Raw genomic sequence first — 25,835 nt, forward strand, 5'->3', positions numbered from 1 at the left:
CAGTGGTATAAGTGTACACGTATCCAGACCCCTGTTTTAGACAGAAAGTTGATTCTTCAAAGATTGAATTTTGGGTGTCAGCTCACCTCTGCCCAGGTTTAGTATGACCTGTTGAATAAAGTGGAACGTGCTTTTCATGCACTTGGGGTAATCCAAGTGCATGGCATAAATCAGTCCAAAAAGGACACAGAAAGCCTGTGGCAGGTTGGCCAGCTCCTCCATTACCACACTCCCTTCCAAGACGATGCTCACTCTGGATGGGTTGAGTTGAGGATGTTCATCAATGCAGAGGATTCCCACTGAAGTTTCACTGTACAAGTCCTTGTCAGTTGCATCCTAACAGTAAAAAAAGAAACAGACAAAAGAGGACATTCTAATGTTAATAATGCTGTGTTGACCACAAAAATTAAGAAAGTTGGACAACATCAAATTTAAATTGCCATAATTTGAACTGTGCATTACAAGAGCTGTTTGAAAACCTGTGTGCTGAAATTGTTTTCTAGCTCAGCAGAGATGGAGACATTTTTCAGTCTCAGTCAAGCTGAAAAGTTTGACTATTTCCAGTACAGATGCAATTGTTGCAGTTGATACACATTTTAGACCAGTATTGTCCTTTAATCTAAAAAATGAAGAATTTATGTAAGGGTTTTTCATAGTCCGCAGCAAAATAAAGAGGGGTCCATCCCTGTGGCCCCATCTCACACTAGCTGATGGCAATTGCACAGAAATAAAGACAAAGATGAAAGTTTAAAATGTTTGTACAATGTTAATTTGTTTGTAATTTAGAGTAAGTAATAGTAATTTATTTGTTATAGTAAATTCGTATCAGATGGTCGTGTTGTGAATCAATAATGCAGATATTCAAAACTAATTCAGATACTTACCGATCCAGGTTTTGGTGATCCCCCAAGACGACTTGCAGTTCCTGAAGACAAAGGCCCCTGATGTCTGTTGGCTCAGTGGTCTGGAAGATAGTGGACATAACTAAGCACACTGAATCTCTCAAGGAATCCTGCAAGAGAGTGAGCCCCAAGATTATCAGCGGCAACATACAGTATAAGACTGTGCCCTTCACACTTGCACCTTGGAGCACAAAGGGTTCCAGTGACATCATCAGCCTTGTGAGAGGTTAAATACCTGGATCTCACACCAGTTAGTTGGACCAGTCCCAGCCCGGTCAGATGTGTACATGAACTGTTGAAGCGTCTTGAATGAGAGGTGAAACGTCTTCCTAGACAAATAACCATAGTCCAGTTGCTTTTGACTGAAATTGCTTTGGGGATAACGATGACCTGGACTAATGAGAATATTCACAGGCTTAAACCAAACAATAGTAATTTAATACTGCCAGTGGATCTGGATTGATCTCCTGCTGCGCTTGCTTATATGGATTCTGTTTGTGTCTGTAGATCTTCGAAGAAGAAGGACGAGGAGAAAAAGAGAAGTTACAAGCAGAAGAAGAAGCGACGTAGGATCAAGGTTCAGGATTCCTCTTCCAGCAATGAGAAGGTGTTTAAAACGCAGAGCCCTGGGAAATCTTGAACTTTCCCAGAGTTTCTTTTTTCTATGGCAGGATTTTCCAGGTGGAGGAGATGGACCCGCACAACATTTCTTAGTCAAGTCATGCATGACACATAAAATGTAATTTGAACTTACCCCTGGAGTGTGTTGGGAGGATTATTGAAGGCACAAATTAATCATAGAGTTGCTCGGCTTCTGATCATAGGAAGGGATTTATTTTTATTTTTTTAAGGCTGAAGATCAGAGAGCTGAACTTAATGTTGATTTCCACAGAGTGGAGAGGGAGATGATGAAGACGCAGATGAAAGACGCAAAAAGAGCCGCAGATCATCACGGAGGACGAGCTGTGGACAGAGAAGAGGGATGCTTGGAAAGAAGAAGAGGAGGAGAGGAGTAAACATTTAGCTGAGGGAGAGGTGCTCCAGGAGAAAACTCAGGAGGTAAAAATGAAGGGTTGTGCTGTTCATCTGAAGCTGCTGAAAATAGAATAGTGGACATGAAAATCTCAACTACATTCATATCCTATGAAAATGAGTTGTGTATTTAACCCACTATTTCATTATTAACACCACCTCGATTCAGTTGTAACTTCTGTATTACTGTATTCCTGCTATGTGAGAATTCATATTAAATGGCTCATGTTGATAAGGAATACATTATTTAATTCTAATTAAGGTTGTATTTGCTGTCCATGCTTCTTTATTTTTTTAATGTATATCTGTTCTGTTTCTCTTGTGTTTTTTTTAAATTGCCATTTTTATTTCCGGTACAATGCTACATCGACCGTTTATTGATTGTTAAATTAAGTTGTAGCAATATTATTATTGGTTCAGTTCTATCCTTCATATTTGCATTTCTTCCCCCCATTTTGTATATTTCCCTTGTGCTAAATAAAATAACTTCAAAAAGGAATACAACAAATCATTTACATTGAGAAAAACAAACAAACACTAGGGAATAAGTAGAGGCTACTGTATGCACTGTAACTGATAAGTGCATTTTAGGTTTTCTTCCTTTAGGTCAGAAGCTTAGGGGCACGTATGCCTGCCAGCTCTTATGTTAGTGCCATTTTCTAATATAGTCATCTTTTTATTTGTATTGGAAAAAGGGGGGTTGCTGTTCAACAATGGGGTTCTCAGCAAAGTGCTAAACCCAAAATCAAATGAGCATGTCACAAAAAAGGTAGCATATCTCAAATTTCCATTCAAGGAGGATATTTACAAAATAAATATGTGTTTTGGGACAGAACCTTAGATATGTGAGAAGTATATGGATTAAATTTGGTTATATACACAAGGGCAGCCAATCACACTATAGTATTCACTCAAACTATTGTGTAAGTGTGAAGGAGACCTCACTATTGGACGAAAACCTAGACATAACTAGTTTAAAAAATGTTTTTTAAAGTGTTGGTGAATAATGCATGAGAGGAAATGGGCTTTCTATGTGTGTGAAGGGACTATCAACTTTGCTGAGAGACTTTAGCCATTAATCAGTAACATAATCAGTTTGCTCTAGAATTAATTATTTTTTCATGCCGAAGGAATGAGGATAGACTAGCTACAAGGATGTCAAATTATTGCGCTGTTAAACTGATGGTTTATATGAGTTGCAGATGTAAAAATACCATATGGAGACAATGAAACGTGGTAATATTAAATAATGAGCTGGTTGTTGAGCAAATCAAAGCTGATGGAAAATAAAAATGGTGAGGGGAACCCAGCAATATAGGCCTTATATGGGATGCATTAAAAGCAGTCATAAAAAAATGATTCCAGTTACAAGTAACCTCAAAAAAGAAAAAGTAACACAATTTAAGATACGTTTAATTAACCTAAGACAATTGGAACAAAAACATAAAGGAAATCTGACCAAAAGACACAATAAGAAATGAAAGAGGTGCAAAATAAAGATGATTATCTAGGAAATAGAGACAAAAGCATATTCATATATTATAATATTTCCAAAATGATAGGAAAATATACCTAACTAACTAATATTCTACAAGCTCTGCATCTCTTTTTTATCAAACAGACTTCCAATCATCAGTATCAGACTGGATAGATGAAGACCAAACTGGCTTTGACAAAGGTCAGCAAATACAAGACGGTATTAGAAAAATATTGCACATCATACAAAGCAATAGTTTACCAGAGGCCTGGATTACCTTAGATACTGTTGGCGTTAAATAGTAACATTAGGAACTTTCATATCTGACATAGGAGAAAAACTAGAGACCATCTTGCGTTGGCATCACATCAGCCACAACAGCAAAGTGGGCCATGGGTGTAAAGTGTGTGGCGGGGGCTTGCTCATACCACACCTATCTACCAACTGAGTTATAAGATCATTTTTTTGCCAGTCTTTCAAGCCTTTCATTAGATATGAAAGACAGGAACTGGGGTGAGAGAGAGAGAGGGGGAGATATGCAGCAAAGGGCCGCAGGTCGAAGTTCAACCAGCGGACCCTCAGCCTCTTTACATGGGGCGACTGCTCTAACCACTGCGCCCCGAACTGAGTTTTGTGGCAGCAGCCCCCCGCGACCCTATTAGGGACAAGCGGTTGAAGATGATGGATAATGATGATGGAAAATTAACATTCTGTGATTCTGCTACATTTGTTATATTTATTGCCTGTGAATCAAATTTATATGGGAAAGTAAAAGAGAGTATACCACTACAGCTATAAGAAAAAAGCAGAATAGCAAGTCTGAATCTAAAGGGCTATTGTCACACAACAAAACTGTGTCCACTACTGCTGCAATGCTGATTATGCAGCTGGATAAAAAGATATTTAAATGTCTCTAAAGTTCCTGGTTCAAACAAGTATTGTGGTAAGAGAGATTGTGGCCCATATAAAAGTTGAGGTAGACCTAGACTTAATAAAACCCTTTACTGGTATTCCATTGTTAAACAACTGAAATTGGGAAAGGAGCTTAGACTATTAAAATTACCTATTTTCAAAGGTCACTTTAAACCAGGTGGGCCTTAGATTCAAACAGTGGGTGTGGGTGGATGGGTATAACTTCCACCAGCATGGTTACTCAAAAGGGTGAAATAACGCATAATAACACATGACCTCACAAATAAGGACTTATTTAGATATTTACACATGATGGACTATTATATTTAAAAACAGTTTAGAAAAATGAGAACAAAATACATCCTTTCATAAAGGTTCTTGTCCAACCAATGTTACTCCCAGAGTCATGTCAATCATGTACTTTTGTTTGATGGAATCTGAGTATTAAACATTTTTATGCTTAGCCTACATGGGTGAGAGAACTGAATGAAGACTGCCACAATCAACTACACAATCACAGTGCAGAGAATTTATTTGGAAGAATTCAGTCTGTTACCTCACATCACGTCCAAGATTTAAAGTAAACGTAAATGAAAAATGAATATTCAGCAATGATGCTGGAGACTAGGGACCACATGGAACCAACCCACAGACATATTTTGTTGGAGTTGCATGAAAATACAACCTTTCTGGGATTGTATACATTCTGTTCTGTGTGAGGTATGTGCTACAAAATCCCCCGATCTCTCTTGTTTTATACCAGGCCATAACTTGAACTGGGCCAGATTACAAATAATGTTTGAGTATTACGTGATCCTAGTGATGGAAAATCTCACATACACCTCTGGAAAAAATGGTCAAAATATTGTGATAACCCCTTTGATGTCATTTAGTTTGCTGTGTGATTCACCTGGTCTGCTCACTCTGCAGGTGGTAAACATTCCCACTCACACATCTTTTGGGGGTTCAGTATCTTGCCCAAGCAGACTTCGACTGCAGGGGATCGAAACACTGACCCTCTGATTAGCTTTACCTCCTGAGGCACAGCCGAGGATCCTGGAGCCTGGAACACCTGAGGGCCCCGGTGTGTTATTTAAGCCTGTGATGTGGAAAACTTGAACTTAATGACAACTCTTCTGGATGATGAATAAAGAATCCTTACTTGAATATATTGTTTGATACAAATATCTGATCAGAGAAGTTCTTGGTACAGCGTGTAGACATAGTCAGATACCATAAGATTGAAGAATACAAAGAACATCACATAATCTACAGATCTGTCTCAAGGACCAAGGACCATCTTATCTGCTGAGGCGCCAGAGAAATAAAACAACAGCCCTTGGAGATTTAGTCAGCCTCGCAGCCTTTCAGCTCGCTCTCTGCGCCTCTCTCCAAGCACCCAATGTTCTGGTTTTGATGTTGCTTTAGTTTATCTTTATGCTTTGTCTTGCACATTACAACATCCGCACCCAAATCCTTCACTCATCACACACTGCTAAAGTCAGCATTATTTTATAACTTAAGTTAACCTTTTAATTTAATGCTATGGTGTATGTAATTTTTGTTGAAGCCATGAGCCAGGTCATACCAACAACTGTCCTATTAAAATGTTAATAAGTATACTTGTATAATGGCTGTGTCCTCACAGCTGAATTAAACAGCCTGCTGCGAAACAGAGAAGCTTACAGGCCTATTTCGTGTCTGACATTTTGACTTAAAGTATGTGACACTGAGCCATTATCATTAATAAACTGTGCATTTTTCTGTTATGACATGTCCAAATGTTATTTAAACAACTGCTCATCAGTCAATCTTGAATAGTTAACATCTCTACATTGTACATGCACTGACAGCCTTTGAAGAAGAGCCCCATCTTCAGGCGATATTTGTAAACTGTAGGATTCACAATATTCATAACAGTGCATTTTATTAAAGGGTACGTGGGCCACAGGCAGAGATGCTCCAAACTATCATGTTTTTTCATTCTTTCGTGCAAGTTGTAATGTTGGTGGTCCAAATAACATTTTTCGTAGTAATGAATAGGCTTATGTAATACAAAAAAGTGATTCCCAACCTTTTTGGCTTGTGACCCCTTATGAAAAAGTAGTGATGGGGCCCCTTGTCATGTTTGCTGTGGTGTTTTTTTTAATATGATATGGATCCACTTGGTCTGAAAGAACTTAAATAAAAGTGGAAATTTCACAATGTAGACATACTCTGTTACAAGTAAAAGCCCTGCATATGTAAACTGTTACCTTATTAAAAGTACTAGCATCAACATATACTTACACTCACTGTGCAATTAATAATATACTCATACATACCTGGACACTTATCTTCTTTTTTTGGTGCAATAACTTAATCCACCACTTAAGTGCAATCATTTAATCTTACTGCTCATTTCAGTCATATACAGTCATACATATTTTATCTTATGCATTTTCTCTACATTGAACTTATCAGATTTCATTTTCCGCAAATTCTACTTCTAATCTACTTCCTAAATATTGAACTAAGAGTGTATTGTTTTTTTTATACTTTATTTATTTAGCTAAGACTTTATTGGGTATCTTATACTGTTTTGTTTTATATCTCCCTTGTGTTTTTGTAAGATGCTGGAAATTCAATTTCATCCCAAAGGAATCAATAAAGAGAAGTCTAAGTCTAGGTCTAAGTGTAGCCTATATTATTGGATATTGTTGAGGTATCAGTGTGCACTATTGTAATGTTGAAGCCAATACATGTGGGACTTATTTTTACTGTAAGCCTATACACTCTCATAGCACACCATAATGTATTTGTTATTAAAACAGCGCGCCTTTCACAGTATCAACAAATGAATGGGACATTATACAAAATGTACCTCCCAGAGAAAAGCATTCCCTCGTCGGCTAAACGAATCAATGAGCTCCGGTGAGCCTGGACCAATCAGAGCAGGAGAACAGCTGACATGCTCAGCCAATAGGAAAGCTCAGAGGATTTGGGCTAGATGCGCCATTTTGTTGCTTCCATAGCCATCCGGCAAGATGGTCCCCTTGCTTTGTCTCCACTGAACGGAGTTGTTTCTGTATTTTGAGGCTATTTTTGCTTCCGCATCATCGAAAAATCTGCAAATTGGATCGAACTGGATCTCCTGTACCTAAAACTGAACGTGTCTCTGTCAGACAAGGAATGACGACGGAGCAAAGCAGGTACGAACTCCGCTTAGCTTGTTTGTTTGGACAAGTCAATTGTGCATCGATTACCGTGCAAACGACGACCCGCGCCATAGCAAAGCTAAGTTAGCCGAGTTGTAGCTATTAGCTGCGTAGCCGGCAATGTTTAAATCCGATCAAACGCAGGTACAGTTGTGCATATGCGTGTTACATAATGCTTGTAAAAGTAATTGAAACGTTAAAAAAACGTGCGTGTTTTAAAAAATGCAAGTACTTTGATTTGTATTGTAGCCAGATAGACGTTGCTACTTCGGATGCTGCTAGGTAACTGTGCCAGGCTGCCGTTAGCACCACGGTTTGTGCCATGGTAACGTCAGGATGAGGGAAGGCCTGATTGTGCATTTCTTAGTGCATGCCCATGCATTGGACCTGGTATGCACTGCCGAGATTGCAATGTTGCCAGGGCAACGTGAAGAAGTGAAAAGAAGTAGTTCCGCGTTAACGGTAAAGACCGGTAAACCCTCAAGTGTTAGCAAGGCACAACTTGGCATCCCTGATAGTCAGGAGTTCCTGTGTTGTCAAAACATGGAAGGCCTCCGTTGAGGACGTTAAATTAGGACGCAGCACAGAGCTACATATGAGTGCGCTATTTTCTTCGGCTGAAACACACACTTGGGATACGTTTTAAGGCCTGATCGCTGCTGGAAACACTGAGTGATAGCTAAACGCAGCTCATGCCGATCTAATCAGCACATTATGATGACGCAAAACGATACAATAGAAAGCGGCGCTTCTGTCCCAGGAGTGATATGCTCACAATAACGTAGGTAACACACACACATTGTATAAGTGTATAATCACATAAATGCTGTAATATTAACGGCGTATTAACTTTATTAAATTCAGTTTCGTTTATCGTGCCAATTCATAACTAAAGTTATTTCAAGACGCTTTACATATGGTTAAGGTCTGTACCAGGGGTCTGCAACCTTTAATACTCAACTTCCACCAAATAAAATTTATCTGGAGCTGCAGAACATATACTTGTCATTAATTATATTATCATATCACAGCTTATGAAGTGTTTTATATGTAGTTATATGATATACAAAAAATATAGTTTGTTGCATTTCTGAAATTATAGAATAATAAAGAAAACGATTGACATTTTACTTCTATTATCACCTGTTTGCTAATTTCTCACCACATATCAAGCATACAGGTAACTCAAGATGAGCCTCCTGCAGAGAAATGCGCTGGGCCGTACATAGAATGTGACGTTTGTTTTAGTTTCAAGTAATATTTAAAAAATATATTATTTCATTGTCACAGTATCACCTTGAACTCCAAGACAACAGGTGTTCACTTGAGATATTGTCCACTGCAAAAAACCCTGCAATATTTATTTCCATGTTACTTTTTGGCAAAGCTACAGGGAGCCACTGAAAAGGGACTGAAGAGCTGCATGTGGCCCAGGAGCTGCAGGTGGCAGACCCCTGGTCTAGACCCCACTCTGATTTATTAAGATTTACAGAGACTCAATAATTCCTCCATGAGCAGCAGCAAGTCGCAACATCTATAGTAGTAAAAATCATAATATCTGTATACAGTATTTGTCCAGCACTCTTGTGCACACAGGCACAACACAAACCTTCCTTCCAACAGGCAGGAATGTCGAACAGATCCATCTCTACATACATTCAGTGGAGTTGTTTTTTTCTCCCTTGACTGACAACAACACAAACAGTCAGTGCGTTTACATGCACGTCAGTGACCTGGAATGGCCTTACCCCGGTTAAGGGAATAATCAGGTCATTAAAGTTCCCCTCCTACACATGAGCAGGGGTTGAATGGGAAAATGATGAAGTAACTCGACCTCCGGTACAGTAGGTGGCGCTCCGCCAACATACAGCTGGACTGAATACAGCTTTTTTTCCCCGTTTACCTTTGTCAAAATCCCAAACGGATGACTTTTGGACAGAATTATGACCCAAACAGGTCTTCTTGGTAGTAATGTTACTTGCCGTTGCAAAGTCGTCCCTCTGTTTAAAGGGAACGCTCTATTATTTAGGCTTTCACATTGTTTTCGGCCATGGACATAGAAAAACAAACGGACCGTGTACCAAAAATGTCACCCCATTCATTCCATGGAGACCTTTATTTCATGTCACAATTTTTTTACATTTCGATTTCAATTTGAAAAAAAAGTCATATGAGGAAACATTTGCTTTCATTCAAAACAGTACAAGCTTAAAACACATTAACAAGATAAAATAATCACAGGGGTTGACATTTCAACAAAGGTACTTTGACTTTGTTAAAATAATACTGGATTGTAACTTAAAGAGCAAGAGACTTTGACATTTTTCATATAAATCGTTAAGACTGATTTTCTTCCGATAATACCTTTAGGGATGTCATATAGTTTTTAATTTCATTTTTATAACAGGTTATGGTGGGTTTGCTGTTATTCCATTTATTCTTGTGTTTATGATATTTTCCCATAATGATTTTTTGGCAGACCATCCATATAAATCATCACTTGAAATTTGTTAAAGAGTTGTTCGTCCCAATATTTATCCATCGATAAACATCTTTCCAGAACACCAATGTGACCGAACAAGAGAAGAATAGGTGCTCAGTTGTTTCGTGTTCCGTCAAACAGAAAACTCACAGACTTAATTCAAAATTGAACCCTTTTCTTAGTTTCAGCAGCAGGATAAATATTGTTTATTAATTTGAACCAAATTTCAATTCACCGATTTGTGACTCGGTTAGATTCCTATGGAAACCTGCTCAGTGGCACAGGCTCCCACAGGGATGCCGCCATTTTTGCTTCTCGGGCGGTAGGACTGCGGGAGGACTACCGGACGTAGAAATACCAAAGCGGCAAGAACAATGCGAGTCTCTCGAACGAACTAAGCCTCTTATTCTTTAAGAGTATGATATTTTCATATATTTTTTTCTGTCCATGGTACATATGGCTCGGCTGTTAGTAGATTGTGTAAATATTAATATACGTAGCTGGCATATGTTTCTAAATGTATTTAAATGAGCCAAAATAACAATAGTATATACTGGATTAAAAGTTTGAATCAAACAAAGTAATGTTTGTAACGTCTGTTGAGCTTTTTAAAATGTCAATCCCCTGACTAAACTGTGCAAAAATACCATCTAAAGAAAATAGAAATATTAGTTTTACTTCCCAGCCCTAAGCACTATCTTGAATATAACTAACTATTATATTTATATATTTGTATTCATATATTTATTAGAAATGGCACGTCTGCCAAGACCAAGCTGTCAGCAAAGGATTTCAACTCAATAACTTATTTTTGTGTAATTTGAGCTTTACTTAGTGCTCAAGTAGTTACTTTCGTAATAGCCTATGGGCCAATGGTTTGCACTTAAACGCTATTGGAGAATTCTTATTTGAAATCATGGATAAACAACAATGAACATTGTTAAACAAAGGCCGGCCTGATCAACCCTAGCCATGCATGATGAAACTGTGATTTGTCTGGGATGCCAGTCACCCACAGTCTTAATGCCCTATGCAAAATATGTGTTATTTAAACATTTCTTTATAAACTCAGAAGTATAAACAGCATATTTACATAAATAAAAATAAGTTTGCATACCGTAAATAAAATCCACATTTTAAATGACAGAAGCAGTACTATTAGGAATTCCCTAAATCCCTTGCCTAAAACAACGTATCAATGTCATGTAGGTCATGCATGCTAGAAAAACCTTTTACTGTGTCCATGAGAAAAACAATAGAAAAACCATAGGACACAATGTTTTAAAAGTGCGAAAAGCAGAGTTGTGTCTCTGCCGGAGCCTTGCCCTGGGCCTTTAGGGAGACTGGACCTACGCTGCTGGAGGTGTTTCACTACGGCTCTTTGTATCCACGCGCCCTCCTTCTGCCCATAACTCCATGTTGTTAGGGTCTAAAATTCTTAATACCTACATTTTTTTAGTAGAGGGTCTGAAGATAATTATGAACGTTTTGATATCCCCTTCCCCACATGTATTGAATGTGCTTCTAACCCATGGAGCATGCGCAGATGAGAAACCGGCTACTAATTGTGTGTGTGTGACATTGTAGTTAGCTTGTCTTTTAGAGTAACATTAAATTCCACTGCTCTTTCAAGGGTAATGTGTTCACCTGTTCATTTATGAAAATGACGTGACACAAATGAAAGGTGTATATTTTTGAACACCTGCGCGTCCAGCCAGTCTGATATTGCCTGTCAATAGCGGTTTAATAGTAGCGGCCGAATGACATGCTTCACTTCCTTATAAGTTTCCATTAGTTCTTGCCGTTCAGACGCAGAGAAGAACGCTGCACACATCTTTTCCTCGTCTGCAACCGTGAATCTGTGCTCAACCGCACGGTCTTCCTCTGAATCCGTAAACGCACAGAATTACTTAAACCTGGCTTGACATAGCCGCTGCTTCTCATCCTGGTTTGGCGTACGTGCAACCGATTTAGCCAGGATGATCAGACTAGACTAGTTCAGGGCTGGCTTTTTCATTCATCCAGGATGTCTTAATTCTGCCTACGTGCAACAGCCCTCTGGTTATGACAACCCTGATTTTACCTGTAGTATGGTGTTTACAAGGCGTTTGAGAAACCGGGGTATGTCCTTAACCCGAATATAAACGCACTGACTGCAACATTTGACTTCTCCAGCAACTCTGGAGAACACACATCCACTTAGACTCGCACCCTGAGGAATATAAGTTGGGTAATTGTTAGATACTAATCTGCTTGAACACAACAACTATTACAAATGTTCACACAGTTTTGTTAGTGCAATTGCCCTGTCCAATTTAAATAAACTGAGATTTGTAAAAATTCCATCCACAATTTCTTGCATATTTCCTGTTTTTATTTTCCTGGCCTGTTACTTTAGAATGAGCTTTTTATTGTCTTTATACAATATGTGTGTGTAATTCGTGCTTGTTCTTAAGTGGTTAGTTCCGTTGCCAGCCAGCCTGCTTTGTAGATTAATGAAATACACATTCAGTGGAAACTTATTTCATTTTATTATCACCTTTTTTTTTTGGTCTTATTTGGTCAGTGTAAAAACAGTATATGTCTCTTCAGGTAAAAATGAGTCTGGCTTCTTCTGAATCACACCCAGACCAAATGTCAGACAAAGCAGAGGAGGTAAGGATACAGCCTCAAACTTATGATAATGATAAAAAAACAAAAAAAAAAAAATACATCATTGAAGCTGGGGTAGACGGTTTATTTTTGATGTTGAAAACTACACTTGTCCACAAACTCTCATCTCTGTTTTCAGGCTTTAGAAAATCTAGCCTGTGTCGGAGACTTTGGCCAGTTTTAGAGAGAGATAGCGCGTTCCTATTGGTTACAAACGTAGATGCATGTGTACATCCCTTTCTCTGCATCTGTGAAACGCGTTGCCAATATTGATAGTAATTTCCGTTTATTGTCAGTCTAAAAGAGATAGGAAGAAAAAGAGAGCCTGATAAACATGATAAAATTGCAGAGTGCATAAGATGGAATAAAACAGGAGTCGGTATCAGCCAAGCATTTTGGAGTTGGATAAATGTTGCTAATAGTTTAGCCTTCTGCTAACTACAGCCAGAGGCTCAGGGCTGCAGCTAATATAAGTTCATGTTCCCGTAGAGCCCTGAATCAGTGTGTCACAGTAATCCTCATAGAAATGCCACTATGTAATGGAATCAGGTAGAAATTAATGACTACTCGTACTGTATGTGAAGAGGTCCTACTTCATACGGTGTTTTTTTCTTGCTTTCTGCCTCCCCCAGCTTTAAAGGCACATATTTACTGTTTTTGTTTTTAAGTGTCAAGCTATTAACATTAATCTTGTATTCCCATCAGCCTGGTAGCTCAACAGAAACTATGAAGCCCTCTCGCAACAAGAGGTGAGGATCAGTTTTCTTAAATGTTATTGTATTGTTTGCAGACACATGTTCTCGAAAGAGTTCTCACAGAAAGTTGGAAATATTAAAGTTGCGTGCTAACTCATTTTAGGAAGCCTGCTACTGTAGCTAAGCACACTGGACAGAATGAATCTGACTCTTCAGCCGAGAGTGAAGATGAGGGGGCCTCCTCTGACAACACTTCAGACAATAACACAAGTAATGCATCTAAAGGTATGGACTATGGAGGTACGTGTTGGTCTTGTTAAAGATATTAATGCTGAATAAGATGCTTATTTGAGACTCTTGTTTTTGCTTCTGAAAAGGCACTTTAGTGATGAGGCCAGCTGGGAATGACAATAAAGGTGCCATGAAGCTCAGAGTGGATTTCAAACAGAAACATACAGGTAACTTAATTTCATTATTTAGAAACAATATATTTTTGGTATGTTGATGTTCACAAGAGAACGTGCATACGATTTTAATGTACGTGCATAGCCTGAAAGTAAAACATAATTTAGGGAGTGAGAGGAAGAAAGTGACACTAATTTAACTAAAATATTTATTTTATTTTCTCTTCATCACAGATGATAACTTGCAGAAGAAAGTAAGCTGCACTGCCTGTGGAAAACAAGTAAACCAGTTTCAGCGCAACTCTGTGTACGAGCACCCTGCGCTCAAAGTACTTATCTGCAAGGTGGGAGACTTCAAATCTACATTTCATATAGTTTCATGGCCATTATTTGAAAGTTCAACACTGATGTTTTTCAGTCTTTCTATTCTTGATGCATAATTTCCTTATTTCCTCTTCCTGTAGTCCTGCTACAAGTATTACACAAGTGATGACATCAACAGAGACTCTGACGGGATGGATGAACAGTGCAGGTAAGACATTTTGCACAAGAACAACAAAACAATCTGATTTATTTGTTGACTAAAATGACAAGAGGATGCACAATAGAAGTAATAACTAATGCACAATGTGGCGGCTACAACACATGGGGGTACATGACATGGCTGTCGTGAGATGCACGCAGCAGATCATGTTCATAATATCCAATTAAAGCTAAGACTTGGACTACGATGCCTGCAAAGCCCAACTCTATTTTTATGTGCCATGTCTGTTGTTTTTGTCGCTACACACTACTACACAGCCCTCCAGCAGGTACAATCTACATAAAACGGTTTTAAAAAGAAAGTATAATCTGTTTTAAAATGATTAAGATACATACATACATACATTTTTGTACCAGATGGCAATTTGATGTAGCACAACTTCCAAACTCTGCAGAACCAACTGCATTATCTCTTGGCAAATCTCAACATGCATACGTGAAAGCAGCAGCCACACACTACTGACAAACTACACAGGCTGTATGTCTGCTCCCCATGTTAATCGGCATGATTTAAATATCCCATTTGAAAGCAACATTCAATAAAATAATTTAAAAAATTGTTTTTTACCCTTTTGAGATTTTCTTTTCTATCAGATCAGTCTTTAATATATTTTTTAGAAATATAGTTGTTGAAAAATAGTTTGCCTTTTGCCCCAAAACTCAGTTGAATTTTTTCTTTCTAGGTGGTGTGCTGAAGGTGGCAAGCTCATCTGCTGTGACTACTGCAACAATGCTTTCTGCAAGAAATGCATCCTGCGCAACCTGGGCAGGAAGGAGCTGTCAGTCATTACTGATGAGGACTCAAAGTGGCACTGCTATGTTTGCAAGTCGGGGCCCCTCCAGGATCTGGTCTCCAAATGCCACGGCATCATGGAAAAACAAGAATTGCAACTCAAGCAACAAAAGACGGAAAAAAGTGAGATACGTGAGAGCAAGAGACACAGGAACAAAGCAGTTAAAGAGCACAAAGCTGTTGTCAATGGGAAAGAACACAACGAGGGCTCAGGGACCATGTCATTCTCCTACAAAAAACTGCAGGTACCCAAAGAACTTATAAAGAAGGCAAAAAAGCTGGTTGAAACGACAACTGGTTTGAACAATACATTCATCCAGTTCATCCAGCAGGCAGTCGAGGAGCAGGGAGATAAGTCTATCAGGTATCGCCATTTGAAAGCCTTCAAGGCTGTTCTTGCTGATTTGAAAAAAGCCCACAGTGCTTTGGAGGAGGCTTTGGGGCCTGAATTTAAAAACATGGAGTTGCAGAATGGTAATGAAGGGCAACATATTGTGAGAAGAAGCACAAATGTTGTGGCCCCTGTAGAAAACGACCACATGGATAATGTGGTGGATGCAGAGGAGGCTGATGTAGTAGAGAATGTTGATGCTGAGGCTGACGCAGAGGAAGAGGCTGATGCAGAGGAAGAGGTTGGCGCCGAAGAGGCAGCCCACGCAGAAGAGGTGGCCCCCGCAGAAGAGGAGGCGGACGCGGAGGACGAGGACGCGGAGGAGGAGGAGGCGGAGGAGGAGGAGGAGGCGCACGCAGAAGAGGCGCACGCAGAGGAGGCGGACGCAGAGGAGGCGCACGCAGAAGAGGCGCACACAGAAGAGGCGGACGCAGAAGAGGCGGACGCAGAGGAGGCGGACGCAGAGGAGGCTATGGAGGTGGTGGAGGCTGACATAGCAGAGGAGGAAGCTGATATAGCAGAGGAGCTGGACAAGGAGCAGCATAATGAGCAGGGTGTGGACAATAATCAGGTGTCAGGTGATACTGGAATGAAGGACTGTGAAACAGAAACTTATGAAACCAAAAAGACAATCAAAACTGAAGTATGTGATGATGAGCTAGTGTCCACTGGTGAAATGTCCCTAGACCATGACATTATGTCTGTACCTCCTTCTGTTCCCGAAGAGCTTTTTCAGATGGTGGAGAGTCTTGCAGATTCCAGCATGCTCTCACAGACTGACAGTGATTTGGTCAAAGATGCTGATTCAAAGTTAAATGGAAACTCAACAGACTCTCAACCCACCCATCCTAAGGTGAAGAACCTCATAGTCAAACTGACTCCGGTGCCAGTTGTGACAACACTTGGGTCAAGGTCCTCCAGATCCAAAAACAGAGAAAAGGATGGAGAGACGCAAAAAAAATGTAAAGAAGAATATAAGAAGGAAAAAAATGATGCTTCAGATGCAGAAGAGGGAACAGACAGTCCACCACCCAGCCGTCGATCTAGTAGATTGAAGACCACTCCCTTGAGGAAGCAGGCTGAGAATAAGGGCAAGAAAGAGTCTTCTGATTCAGAGTCTGGGGGAGATACTAAGAGGAAAGCCAAATCCTCTAAGAAATCCAGTGACACCAAAAAGAATGGGGAGAAGAAAAAGGATTCAGAGAAGAAGCCGTCGGACTCTGACTCAGATGAGGTTCCTAACATACTGCTGGAGAAAGCTGCAGCAGGCCACAGCACAGATGAGGAACAGGGAAGCACAAGTGCTAAAAAGTGTCTATTCAAACTAAACAACACATCCACAAAGGATACAGACAATTCAGACAAAGCGCCTAAACGCAAGAGGAAGTCTGAAAGCTCTGATTCAGACTTGGGGAACAAAAGTAAAAAGACGTCCAAGAAGAAGAAACAGAAGGACTCTGACTCTGACCAGGAGAAAGAGACCAAGAAAAAAGAGGCCACAGCAAAGAGGAGATCTAGTCGTGTAAAAAAACAGGATGAAGCAAAAGAGGAAGATAGAAACTCACCTGAGAGTAAAGCAGCCAAGCGGAGAAGGTCTTACGAGAAGAAGCGGAAGGGAAAGAGCTCCAAAGCCACTTCCAAGTTGCAGTCGTCGTCCAGTGATGATGAGGGAGAGCATGAGGCTGAAGGTGATTCTGGAGAGGACAGCGACGAGCAGAAGCTCAAACCTATTTTGGAGGATAGTGTGGTGGGAGGTAGTGGACCTTTCCATCAATCTTCAGGTAATTTGCTCTAGAGGAGTGTTTAGTGGCACTCAGCCCGGCATCCACGAGTTATAGAAAAGGTTCAACATTTTCTATATATAGGACTACACTTATTCTCTTTATTGCAGTTAGTTAGATGATTAGATCGATACCACTGCCATGGCTTTATGGTAAATATGTAGCTGGAGCCAGCAGACTGGCTTTGTCCAATTAAGGGCAAAAAAAAAAAGCATTGTATATAATACTGCAGTTTAAAGACTAACTTTGAGAGTCAAATTAAGAGACCAGATCCATGAGAAACTTAGTGCTCTTGGTAACAATTTTGTACTCTAGTAAACAGTTTAATCATATACACATTGGCAGCAAAACAGGTGTAGCATATAACATGTTTGAGTTCATTTTCCCACCAAAGGTAAATCAGTGCCTCTAAAGCCCAGTTCTGACCAAAGATTCGCAACCATTTCACACCAATGATACGAGGCAAGACTTTTCAGACTTTTTCGTAGCTGGATATAATTTTTAGTATTATAAAAAATAAATTAGGACAAAGACACTTGCTACAGCTGCATTTCTAGTTGTGACAAAACAGTGGAAATACTGTTTTATTTTGCTGATTCACTGCTTTGTTCTTGATTACGGTGCATGCTCTCCGTAGTCATTGTATTGTTAGCTCGACCCTCTCTCTCTTTCTTTCTCGCTCACACACGCCTGTTGAGCCTCTGTCCAAAACAGCCTTTTTCAACCAGCTGACGGTTTATAAGTGACTTGACCAGTGGACTTTGCTAAGACTTAATTGGCTGTTGCAACAAATGACGTGTGTCATGTTCTAAAACCAGCTGCTGGCTATTTGACAAGCTGAATCGCAGGCATCAGCCGGTTTGAGTCCAGACGAGACGGGTCAGTTCACACCGCTGCAACCTTCACCTGCAACGTTCTAAAACAGTTTTGTTGCGTTGCGAAACTTTGGTTTGAACTGTGCTTAATGCTCACTGATGGACATGTTATCTCGTTTGTTAAAGCCGTACAAAAACTTAAGTGTAAAACATAATGTTGCCAAGCAACTCTTGGCAAGAGAGCAAGCATATTTTCCAAATGTAAAATTATTTCTTCCTGTGCTGTTTTATCAGGGGACGAAGAGGATGATAAAGAGAACGTCCCTCAGGTCTGTGAGGATGATGATGATGATGATCCTGAAAATAGGTACTTACAAAACAGTGACAATTGATCAAGAGTTATGTCCACATGACTCCACACAATGAACGCAGCTTTTTATACAGCGTTGTTGCTGCTGTTCTAGTTTTTAGCGTTAATTTCAGAATTTGAAGTGTCTTTCAGGTAGGGCTCTTCTACCTAATATATTAGCTTGACTCTGAAAGCATACTTCAATTTTCTATTTCTATAGGTTGCCTGTTTCCATAATTTGTCCTTTAGCTAGCTCCAATTAGGAAATCACATTGCTGTAATATTCCAGTTGTAAATGGCTGTGTAGTAATGGTACATTGCAGAGAAAGACTTTCTTTATATATATCTTATATCTTTATATATACAAATTACATTTATTAATATATGTGATTTATTGATAAATATGCAAATTTAGAGTTTTTGCCTAAAAGTAATATAGTATTATTTTTATATATATATATATATATATATATATATATATATATATATATATATATATATATATATATATATATATATATTAATATTACTTTTTGGTAACGCATATCAATGTCCTTGAAATAAGTTAGTTAATAAGGGCCTTGTAAGAAGATTATCAACATTATGTATGTTATTGTGTAAAATGTTTTTTAGATTATAAGACATTTATGTGCACATTCAATAGATACACTTTAAAGTTATTGACTGATGGCTATGTTTTTGCAGCTACAGGAGAATCATGCCATGTTAGGGCTTGGTGGGGCATGTGCAACGTGTAATGAGTCTTTATTACTGAAGCCCTGGTTTGATTCAAGCCCTGTGTTGTAATTCATTCTCTTACTTTACGTTATGTAAGTGAATGTATATAATAAGGCCTTCTTAGTAGTGCTTAAGAATATTATAATCTAACAAACATGTTAAGGATGCTTTTGCATTAACACATAATGTTAATAAAAATCGTATATGAACTTAGGCCCTTTATTACCTATGAACTAGCACTTATTAAAATGATCTTAATTTAAAGCGTTACCTTATTATTCTGCTTAAGTACATTTTTATATGATGAATCTGAACATCCTCCATATTTTTAATGTTTGCATGTTTTTTTTCTCTTAAAGGATTGCAAAGAAAATGCTTCTCGCGCAAATAAAATCTAACTATTCTTCTGGAGCGGAGAGCTCCTCTGATAATGAAGATGCCGATAAGGATGAAAAGTCCTCCAAGAACGTTAGAAAAGAGGATGAGGATGAGGATGAAGATGACGAGCAGCAAGGTAGCATAAATGAGCTACATACAATTAGTTGGTTTCAAATAAGGCTGTTTAATTTATATTGTCTCAAACTATTTGTTTCTCTCTTTTTAAGACGAGGACTCTGAAGACTCTAGCTCTGATGTTGAAGTGAAGAAGCGTGGCAGACGCCACAACTTGCTTCGTCATAAACTCTCACTGAGTGAAGGTGAATCAGGAGAAGAGCAAGCTAAAGACAAGAAGGGCAAGGGGGGCAAGAAGAAGAAAGGTACATTCTGAATTTTTAATTTGTCCTGTGTGTACCCAAATATTCTAAACTCTGGTACTCTGAAACTGAATTTTTTTTTGTCCGTCAGTGAGCAGTGATGAGTCTAAAGACTCAGACTCTGACTTTGAGAAGTCAGAGTCCAGTGCAGAGTCGGGGATAAGCGAGGAGCTTAGTGAATCGGAGAACGAGGGAAAGCGTCGAAAGACCAGGTGAGCAGAAAGAATTTAAACCACTCAATAGTAATTTAATACTGCCAGTGGATCTGGATTGATCTCCTGCTGCGCTTGCTTATATGGATTCTGTTTGTGTCTGTAGATCTTCGAAGAAGAAGGACGAGGAGAAAAAGAGAAGTTACAAGCAGAAGAAGAAGCGACGTAGGATCAAGGTTCAGGATTCCTCTTCCAGCAATGAGAAGGTGTTTAAAATGCAGAGCCCTTGGAAGTCTTGAACTTTCCCAGAGTTTCTTTTTTCTATGGCAGGATTTTCCAGGTGGAGGAGATGGACCCACACAACATTTCTTAGTGAAGTCATGCATGACACATAAAATGTAATTTGAACTTACCCCTGGAGTGTGTTGGGAGGATTATTGAAGGCACAAATTAATCATAGAGTTGCTCGGCTTCTGATCATAGGAAGGGATTTATTTTTATTTTTTTAAGGCTGAAGATCAGAGAGCTGAACTTAATGTTGATTTCCACAGAGTGGCGAGGGAGATGATGAAGACGCAGATGACAAAAAACAACGCAAAAAGATCCGCAAAATCCTGAAGGACGACAAGCTGCGGACGGAAACGAGAGATGCTCTGAAAGAAGAGGAGGACAGAAGGAAACGTATAGCTGAGAGAGAGGCGCTCCGGGAGAAACTTCGAGAGGTAAAAATGGAGTGTTTTGCTTAATCTGAAGCACAGTGGTTGTGTTTAAAGCCCTGGGCTATTACTTTCCCAACACAAGGCTCAAGACTTCATTCAGTACTGTGATACGATTTGAGGATTTTCCCCAGTTGTTAGACGAGATGAGGTGCGGGTTTAGCAGGGTCTTTTTTTAAAAGCCATTTTCATATTAAACCACACATTTTTTATTTTTATGACAGTATGACCCTCTAGCGATACATGCAGGGTTTCCAAAGACCATTTTTTGTGGGAGGGAACATGGACGTATCAGAATTATTTAATTAAGTATTTTTTTTGTATAACAAAATGTAAAAAAAAAGCATCACCATTTACCACAGTAAAGCCCACACTTAATGGATTACTTGCCATGTGTCATTTATAATGGCTAGCTGCCAGCTAAATAACTGACCTTTTACCTGTCTAGCAGGATATATTACTATGTACATTAGGGCTGCTCGATTATGGCAAAAATCATAATCCCTCCGTGTCTCATACAACACATAAGCAGTGTGTCCCTTTTACCAAGACACAAACAATTAAGTTCTGCGTTCACTCATAATCTGACAATGCAGCATCTTCCAGCAGGGTCGTGCTTTATTTCTGTAAAACTGTAGAAGATATTTCTTTTTTTCCTGTACATTTGATTTTTTTTTCATTTTTTTTTTTCAAAATGAACGTTTTATTTGTGTGACTCCTGTCTATCTCTGTTCCTTCTTCAGGTTATTGTGGTCGAGGAGTCTTCCCAGATGACCTGTCCAATCACCACCAAGCTGGTGCTGGATGAGGATGAAGAGACCAAGGAGCCGCTGGTACAGGTGCACAGGAACCTTGTCACAAAACTCAAACCTCACCAGGTTGACGGTAAGGACATAGTCACTTGACTAAGCAGCAATCCTAGCCAACATAATTCTGCGTGTGAAATACTGAGATGATCTGGGCTAATGTTAGTGCTTCTCTTTTTTTTTTTTGGTTTCAGGGGTACAGTTCATGTGGGACTGTTGCTGTGAGTCTGTGAAGAAGATTGAGAAGTCTTCTGGCTCTGGCTGCATCCTTGCCCACTGTATGGGTCTTGGGAAAACTCTGCAGGTATGGAGGAGAGAGCAGCATGCGTGTCTGGGGGGAAAATTACAGTAAAGCTCTGCAATATGTAAAAAAGCAAAACATGAATGTAAAGCTATTGATGTGGAAAATATAACACCACTAGGGATGTGTATATATCCTTCTTGGCTTGGGTTGACTACTTTATTTTGCAGGTACTGCCAGATTTTTTTTTTATCAAACTGCAGCAGGTGAAACTTAATGCGTCTTTTAGGTGTCACAAACCTTCAATAGTGCATGAAAGAAATCCTAGAATGTTATATGTAAACTGCAACCGTAAGCCTGGGTTAATCAGTGGCTGCAGAAATGTATGGTGTTGCACTGTTTTAACTGTAGTTCTGTTTTTGCCCTATAGGTGGTGGCATTACTTCATACTTTGCTGCTTTGTGAGAAGATCGAGTTCACCACAGCGCTGGTGGTTTGTCCCTTAAACACTGTTCTTAATTGGCTCAACGAGTTTGAGAAGTGGCAAGTGGGAATGAAGGATGATGAGAGTTTAGAGGTAAGGAGTTGCTTTTAAAACCTTTCAAGTAGTTCCTGTTTGATTGTTGTGCTGTTGTTTGGTTTTTGTGTGCATCTATCACACCCCTGATTTATGGATTCTTTGTTTGATTGATTCGCCAGGTGACTGAGCTGGCCACAGTGAAGAGGCCACAGGAGCGAGCATATGCCCTCCAGCAATGGCACGATGCGGGTGGTATAATGATTATCGGCTACGAGATGTACCGCAACCTGACGCAGGGCAGGAACATCAAGAGCAAGAAACTCAAAGAAACCTTCCAGAAGACACTGGTAGATCCAGGTATAGCACTGTGTAATGTCCCTTGTGTTTTGAGTTAAACTAAATGTACATTAAAAAACAGTCCCCAAATGTATGAGTTCTTATTACTAAGAGTGAATAGAAAATAAATGTAATCGCATCCCCCCCCGCCCCTTGTTTCCTAAAATAATGACATTGTTTGAGTGGCCTCAGTCTTAACAGTCACATCTTTAGTTAATGCAACTTTAAATTACTCAAAGATAATCTTCGTTGCAGTTCCTTGCTTGTAAAGAAATTATTTTTGGTGTTTATAGAAAAGGTGGACAAGATGAAAGAGTGTGAAAGTCCAAAAGACACCAGTTAGTAGCTCATAATGAGCAATTGCCTTTTTTCATGTCTCCAGCTGTACTTCAGCCTGTGATGATGAGCTTTTTTTTCTTTCATCTTTTACTTTCACCAGGTCCAGACATGGTGATCTGTGATGAAGGTCACATCCTAAAGAATGAGGCGTCTGCTGTGTCCAAAGCAATGAATTCTATCAGGACGAGAAGGAGGGTTGTGTTGACTGGAACGCCTCTACAAAACAACCTTGTTGAATGTGAGACCTTCTGGTTGTATAGTTGACATCAGACCAAGATGTTGTGTGCTTGTGGATGTATCGAAAACACTTATCTTTGTCTCCTTACCAGACCACTGCATGGTGAACTTCATCAAGGAGAACCTGCTTGGGTCAGTTAAGGAGTTCAGGAACAGGTTCATTAACCCCATTCAGAATGGTCAGTGTGCCGACTCCACACTACAGGATGTCCGGATCATGAAGAAGAGGGCTCACATCCTCTATGAGATGCTGGCCGGCTGTGTTCAGGTGAAAAAACGACTAGAACAATCAACTCTTGTTCTCTGTGACCACCTTCTCTTTTCGTCCTATAAAGGAACAATTTATTTCTGTTTCCTGCAGAGGAAAGATTACACGGCTCTCACAAAGTTCCTGCCTCCTAAACATGAGTATGTGCTGTCGGTCAGAGTGACTCCGATCCAGTGTAAACTCTATAGATACTACCTGGAGCACTTCACAGGTGAGAACCATGCAAATCTAATCTAATGTGAATGGCAATGTCACCTGCTTGGCTGTTTCAAAATACTCTGATCTTGTTCGGTGTAAAGAGCAACAGAGCCTGCATCAAGGGCTTTTATAGTGCGGGGTCTGATTGCCCAGGCCGGGAATTAGCCTAATCTTAGACTAGAATAAAATTCAATTGATAAGGACACTGGAAAACATGCATACTCTAGGACTGGGCTAAATCCTTCTGCAGGAATCTTGTTTTTTCTCAAAGTGCTCTCTTGACTGAACGTCTTTTACTCAGACAAGGGTTTTAGATAAATGGAGGCCTCATTTTTTCGTGCTGCATTGTTAAGTCGTTTAGTGGACTTTCCTCTCAGAATGTGGCCCAGGACGCACATGCGCGTGTGTGTTAGAGTGGCAGCTGGCAGAGTGCCGCAGGCAGGGTTTAAGCCCAGTTTCCCACGTCTCCCTAATGAAGAGCTCTGGGAAAGAGGGAACAGTGGGTGGGGGGTAAAAGAGGGGGGAATGAGGGGGCATAAAGGAAGGGGAAAGAAATTTAGAGGGAGGAGGGGCCAGAGGTTTTACACCAAAAGCGAAAACAAAGAACAGGAGGACCGGTATGTAAGAAAAGGATGGGGAAAGGGGGCCCGGGTCAGAAGCCACGTTAAAACCCACCATAACTTCTGACCTCCCTTGGTCAATGCAGGCAGAAATTAACAGCAGCAGCTGGCACTCACTTAACTTCATAATTCCACTGATTGAACAGACCGGGCTAGATAAGTTGTAGTTTTTATATTGCTGTGAAAAGAATGAATGATCCTCTGTGCTTGGTATGATTATTTTTTGTGTGTGTGTGTGTAAATAATAATGACTTTACTCCAATTCGGCCATAGTCAGGTGGTTTGGGTCAGGCATTAATTGTTTGTTGCACTATATTTTCAACACTATACAAGTCTATATGTATGCAGAGATTGAAGGCAAACTGTCAGGTACAAAATGCAAATACACATCCATCTTCCTCCTCATGCTCTTTCCCTTGTGTGCAGGTATTGGGAATGCAATGGAAGGAGGCCGGGGCCGTGCTGGGACCAAACTCTTCCAGGATTTCCAGGTTCTCAGCAGAATCTGGACCCATCCCTGGTGCCTTCAGCTGGACTACATCAGTAAAGAAAACAGGGTAGGGCTGAGGAGATTAAACCACATGAAACACTTACTCAAAAACATGAAATGTCTTGGTGCAAATCACACACACAGCGGAGAAACAATAGAAATCTAGTGCTGACAGGTCATGCACCAGGGGAGATCAACATGCATATTGCCACTTTGGCAATGTTTTTCCCTTTTGCATCATTTCTACTACCCATGATCCGGCTCCAGTGTTTCCAGTGTTTGGTTGACCCATATCGTTGCACTGACTCACGCAAGCACACTCAATTGCAGGGTTTCTTTGACGAGGACAGTATGGATGAGTTCATCGCTTCAGAAACAGAAGAATCCTCCATGAGTATGACCTCTGAGGACGAAAAGGCAAAAAAGTAAGATATAGATTCCGCTTCCCCTTGTTTTAGAGATGACTTAATTTAACTGCGCTTTTCTCTTACATCTGTTTCTCTCACCGACCCTGTCTCCTCAACCATTCCTCCTTTCTAATAGGAAAAAGAAGAAAGCCAGGGGAAAAAAGAGAGGATCTGATGACTCTGACAGTGATGACGTGGAGGTCATCAAGGAGTGGAACACCAGCTCTCGGGGCAAAAATGGAGAGAGTCGAAGCAGACCAGAGCCTGTAGAAGAACGTAAGTCTGTTTTACCTATGGAACATTATGGGTAGGCGCATGGGTAATAGAGGTATGGGAATATGTACGGTGTTTTGCCTCCGTCTAGATTGATTACTTTTAAATACATAGATTTCATTCATATTTGAAAAAAAAATTATGGATTTTAACACTTATTTCCATGTGCAATTATAAAGGGTAGAAGCAGGCCTAATTATTACGTGCTCAATTGTTGTTCCTAGATAATCTAGATATATAATTGACTGAGCATGGCAGCCAGAAGTTGGAAAAAATATGCCCCCATCAGGGACTAGTTTTAAACAATGTCTAAT

The 25,835-nt window shown here is 39.8% G+C and overlaps 1 protein-coding gene across 1 annotated transcript in view; it reads left to right on the top strand.

The window, feature by feature from the left end:
* Nucleotides 1–7,349: 7,349 nt before the first annotated feature.
* atrx (ATRX chromatin remodeler) overlaps nucleotides 7,350–25,835 on the top strand; it is a 36,463-nt gene continuing 17,977 nt past the window's right edge. Inside the window, exons 1-24 of the mRNA XM_083915539.1 lie at nucleotides 7,350–7,514; nucleotides 12,595–12,657; nucleotides 13,360–13,403; nucleotides 13,513–13,634; nucleotides 13,727–13,807; nucleotides 13,988–14,097; nucleotides 14,218–14,285; nucleotides 14,980–17,261; nucleotides 18,371–18,443; nucleotides 19,523–19,677; nucleotides 19,769–19,921; nucleotides 20,010–20,130; nucleotides 20,237–20,336; nucleotides 20,622–20,792; nucleotides 21,530–21,671; nucleotides 21,787–21,896; nucleotides 22,264–22,410; nucleotides 22,533–22,710; nucleotides 23,129–23,266; nucleotides 23,358–23,533; nucleotides 23,627–23,744; nucleotides 24,778–24,908; nucleotides 25,172–25,266; nucleotides 25,385–25,524. Of these exons, the coding sequence (XP_083771665.1) occupies nucleotides 12,601–12,657; nucleotides 13,360–13,403; nucleotides 13,513–13,634; nucleotides 13,727–13,807; nucleotides 13,988–14,097; nucleotides 14,218–14,285; nucleotides 14,980–17,261; nucleotides 18,371–18,443; nucleotides 19,523–19,677; nucleotides 19,769–19,921; nucleotides 20,010–20,130; nucleotides 20,237–20,336; nucleotides 20,622–20,792; nucleotides 21,530–21,671; nucleotides 21,787–21,896; nucleotides 22,264–22,410; nucleotides 22,533–22,710; nucleotides 23,129–23,266; nucleotides 23,358–23,533; nucleotides 23,627–23,744; nucleotides 24,778–24,908; nucleotides 25,172–25,266; nucleotides 25,385–25,524 (4,912 nt within the window). The 5' untranslated portion in view covers nucleotides 7,350–7,514; nucleotides 12,595–12,600. The remainder of the gene's footprint in view (nucleotides 7,515–12,594; nucleotides 12,658–13,359; nucleotides 13,404–13,512; nucleotides 13,635–13,726; nucleotides 13,808–13,987; nucleotides 14,098–14,217; nucleotides 14,286–14,979; nucleotides 17,262–18,370; nucleotides 18,444–19,522; nucleotides 19,678–19,768; nucleotides 19,922–20,009; nucleotides 20,131–20,236; nucleotides 20,337–20,621; nucleotides 20,793–21,529; nucleotides 21,672–21,786; nucleotides 21,897–22,263; nucleotides 22,411–22,532; nucleotides 22,711–23,128; nucleotides 23,267–23,357; nucleotides 23,534–23,626; nucleotides 23,745–24,777; nucleotides 24,909–25,171; nucleotides 25,267–25,384; nucleotides 25,525–25,835) is intronic.

The sequence above is a fragment of the Echiichthys vipera genome, assembly GCF_963691815.1.
Source record: "Echiichthys vipera genome assembly, chromosome: 6".
NCBI lineage: Eukaryota > Metazoa > Chordata > Actinopteri > Perciformes > Trachinidae > Echiichthys > Echiichthys vipera.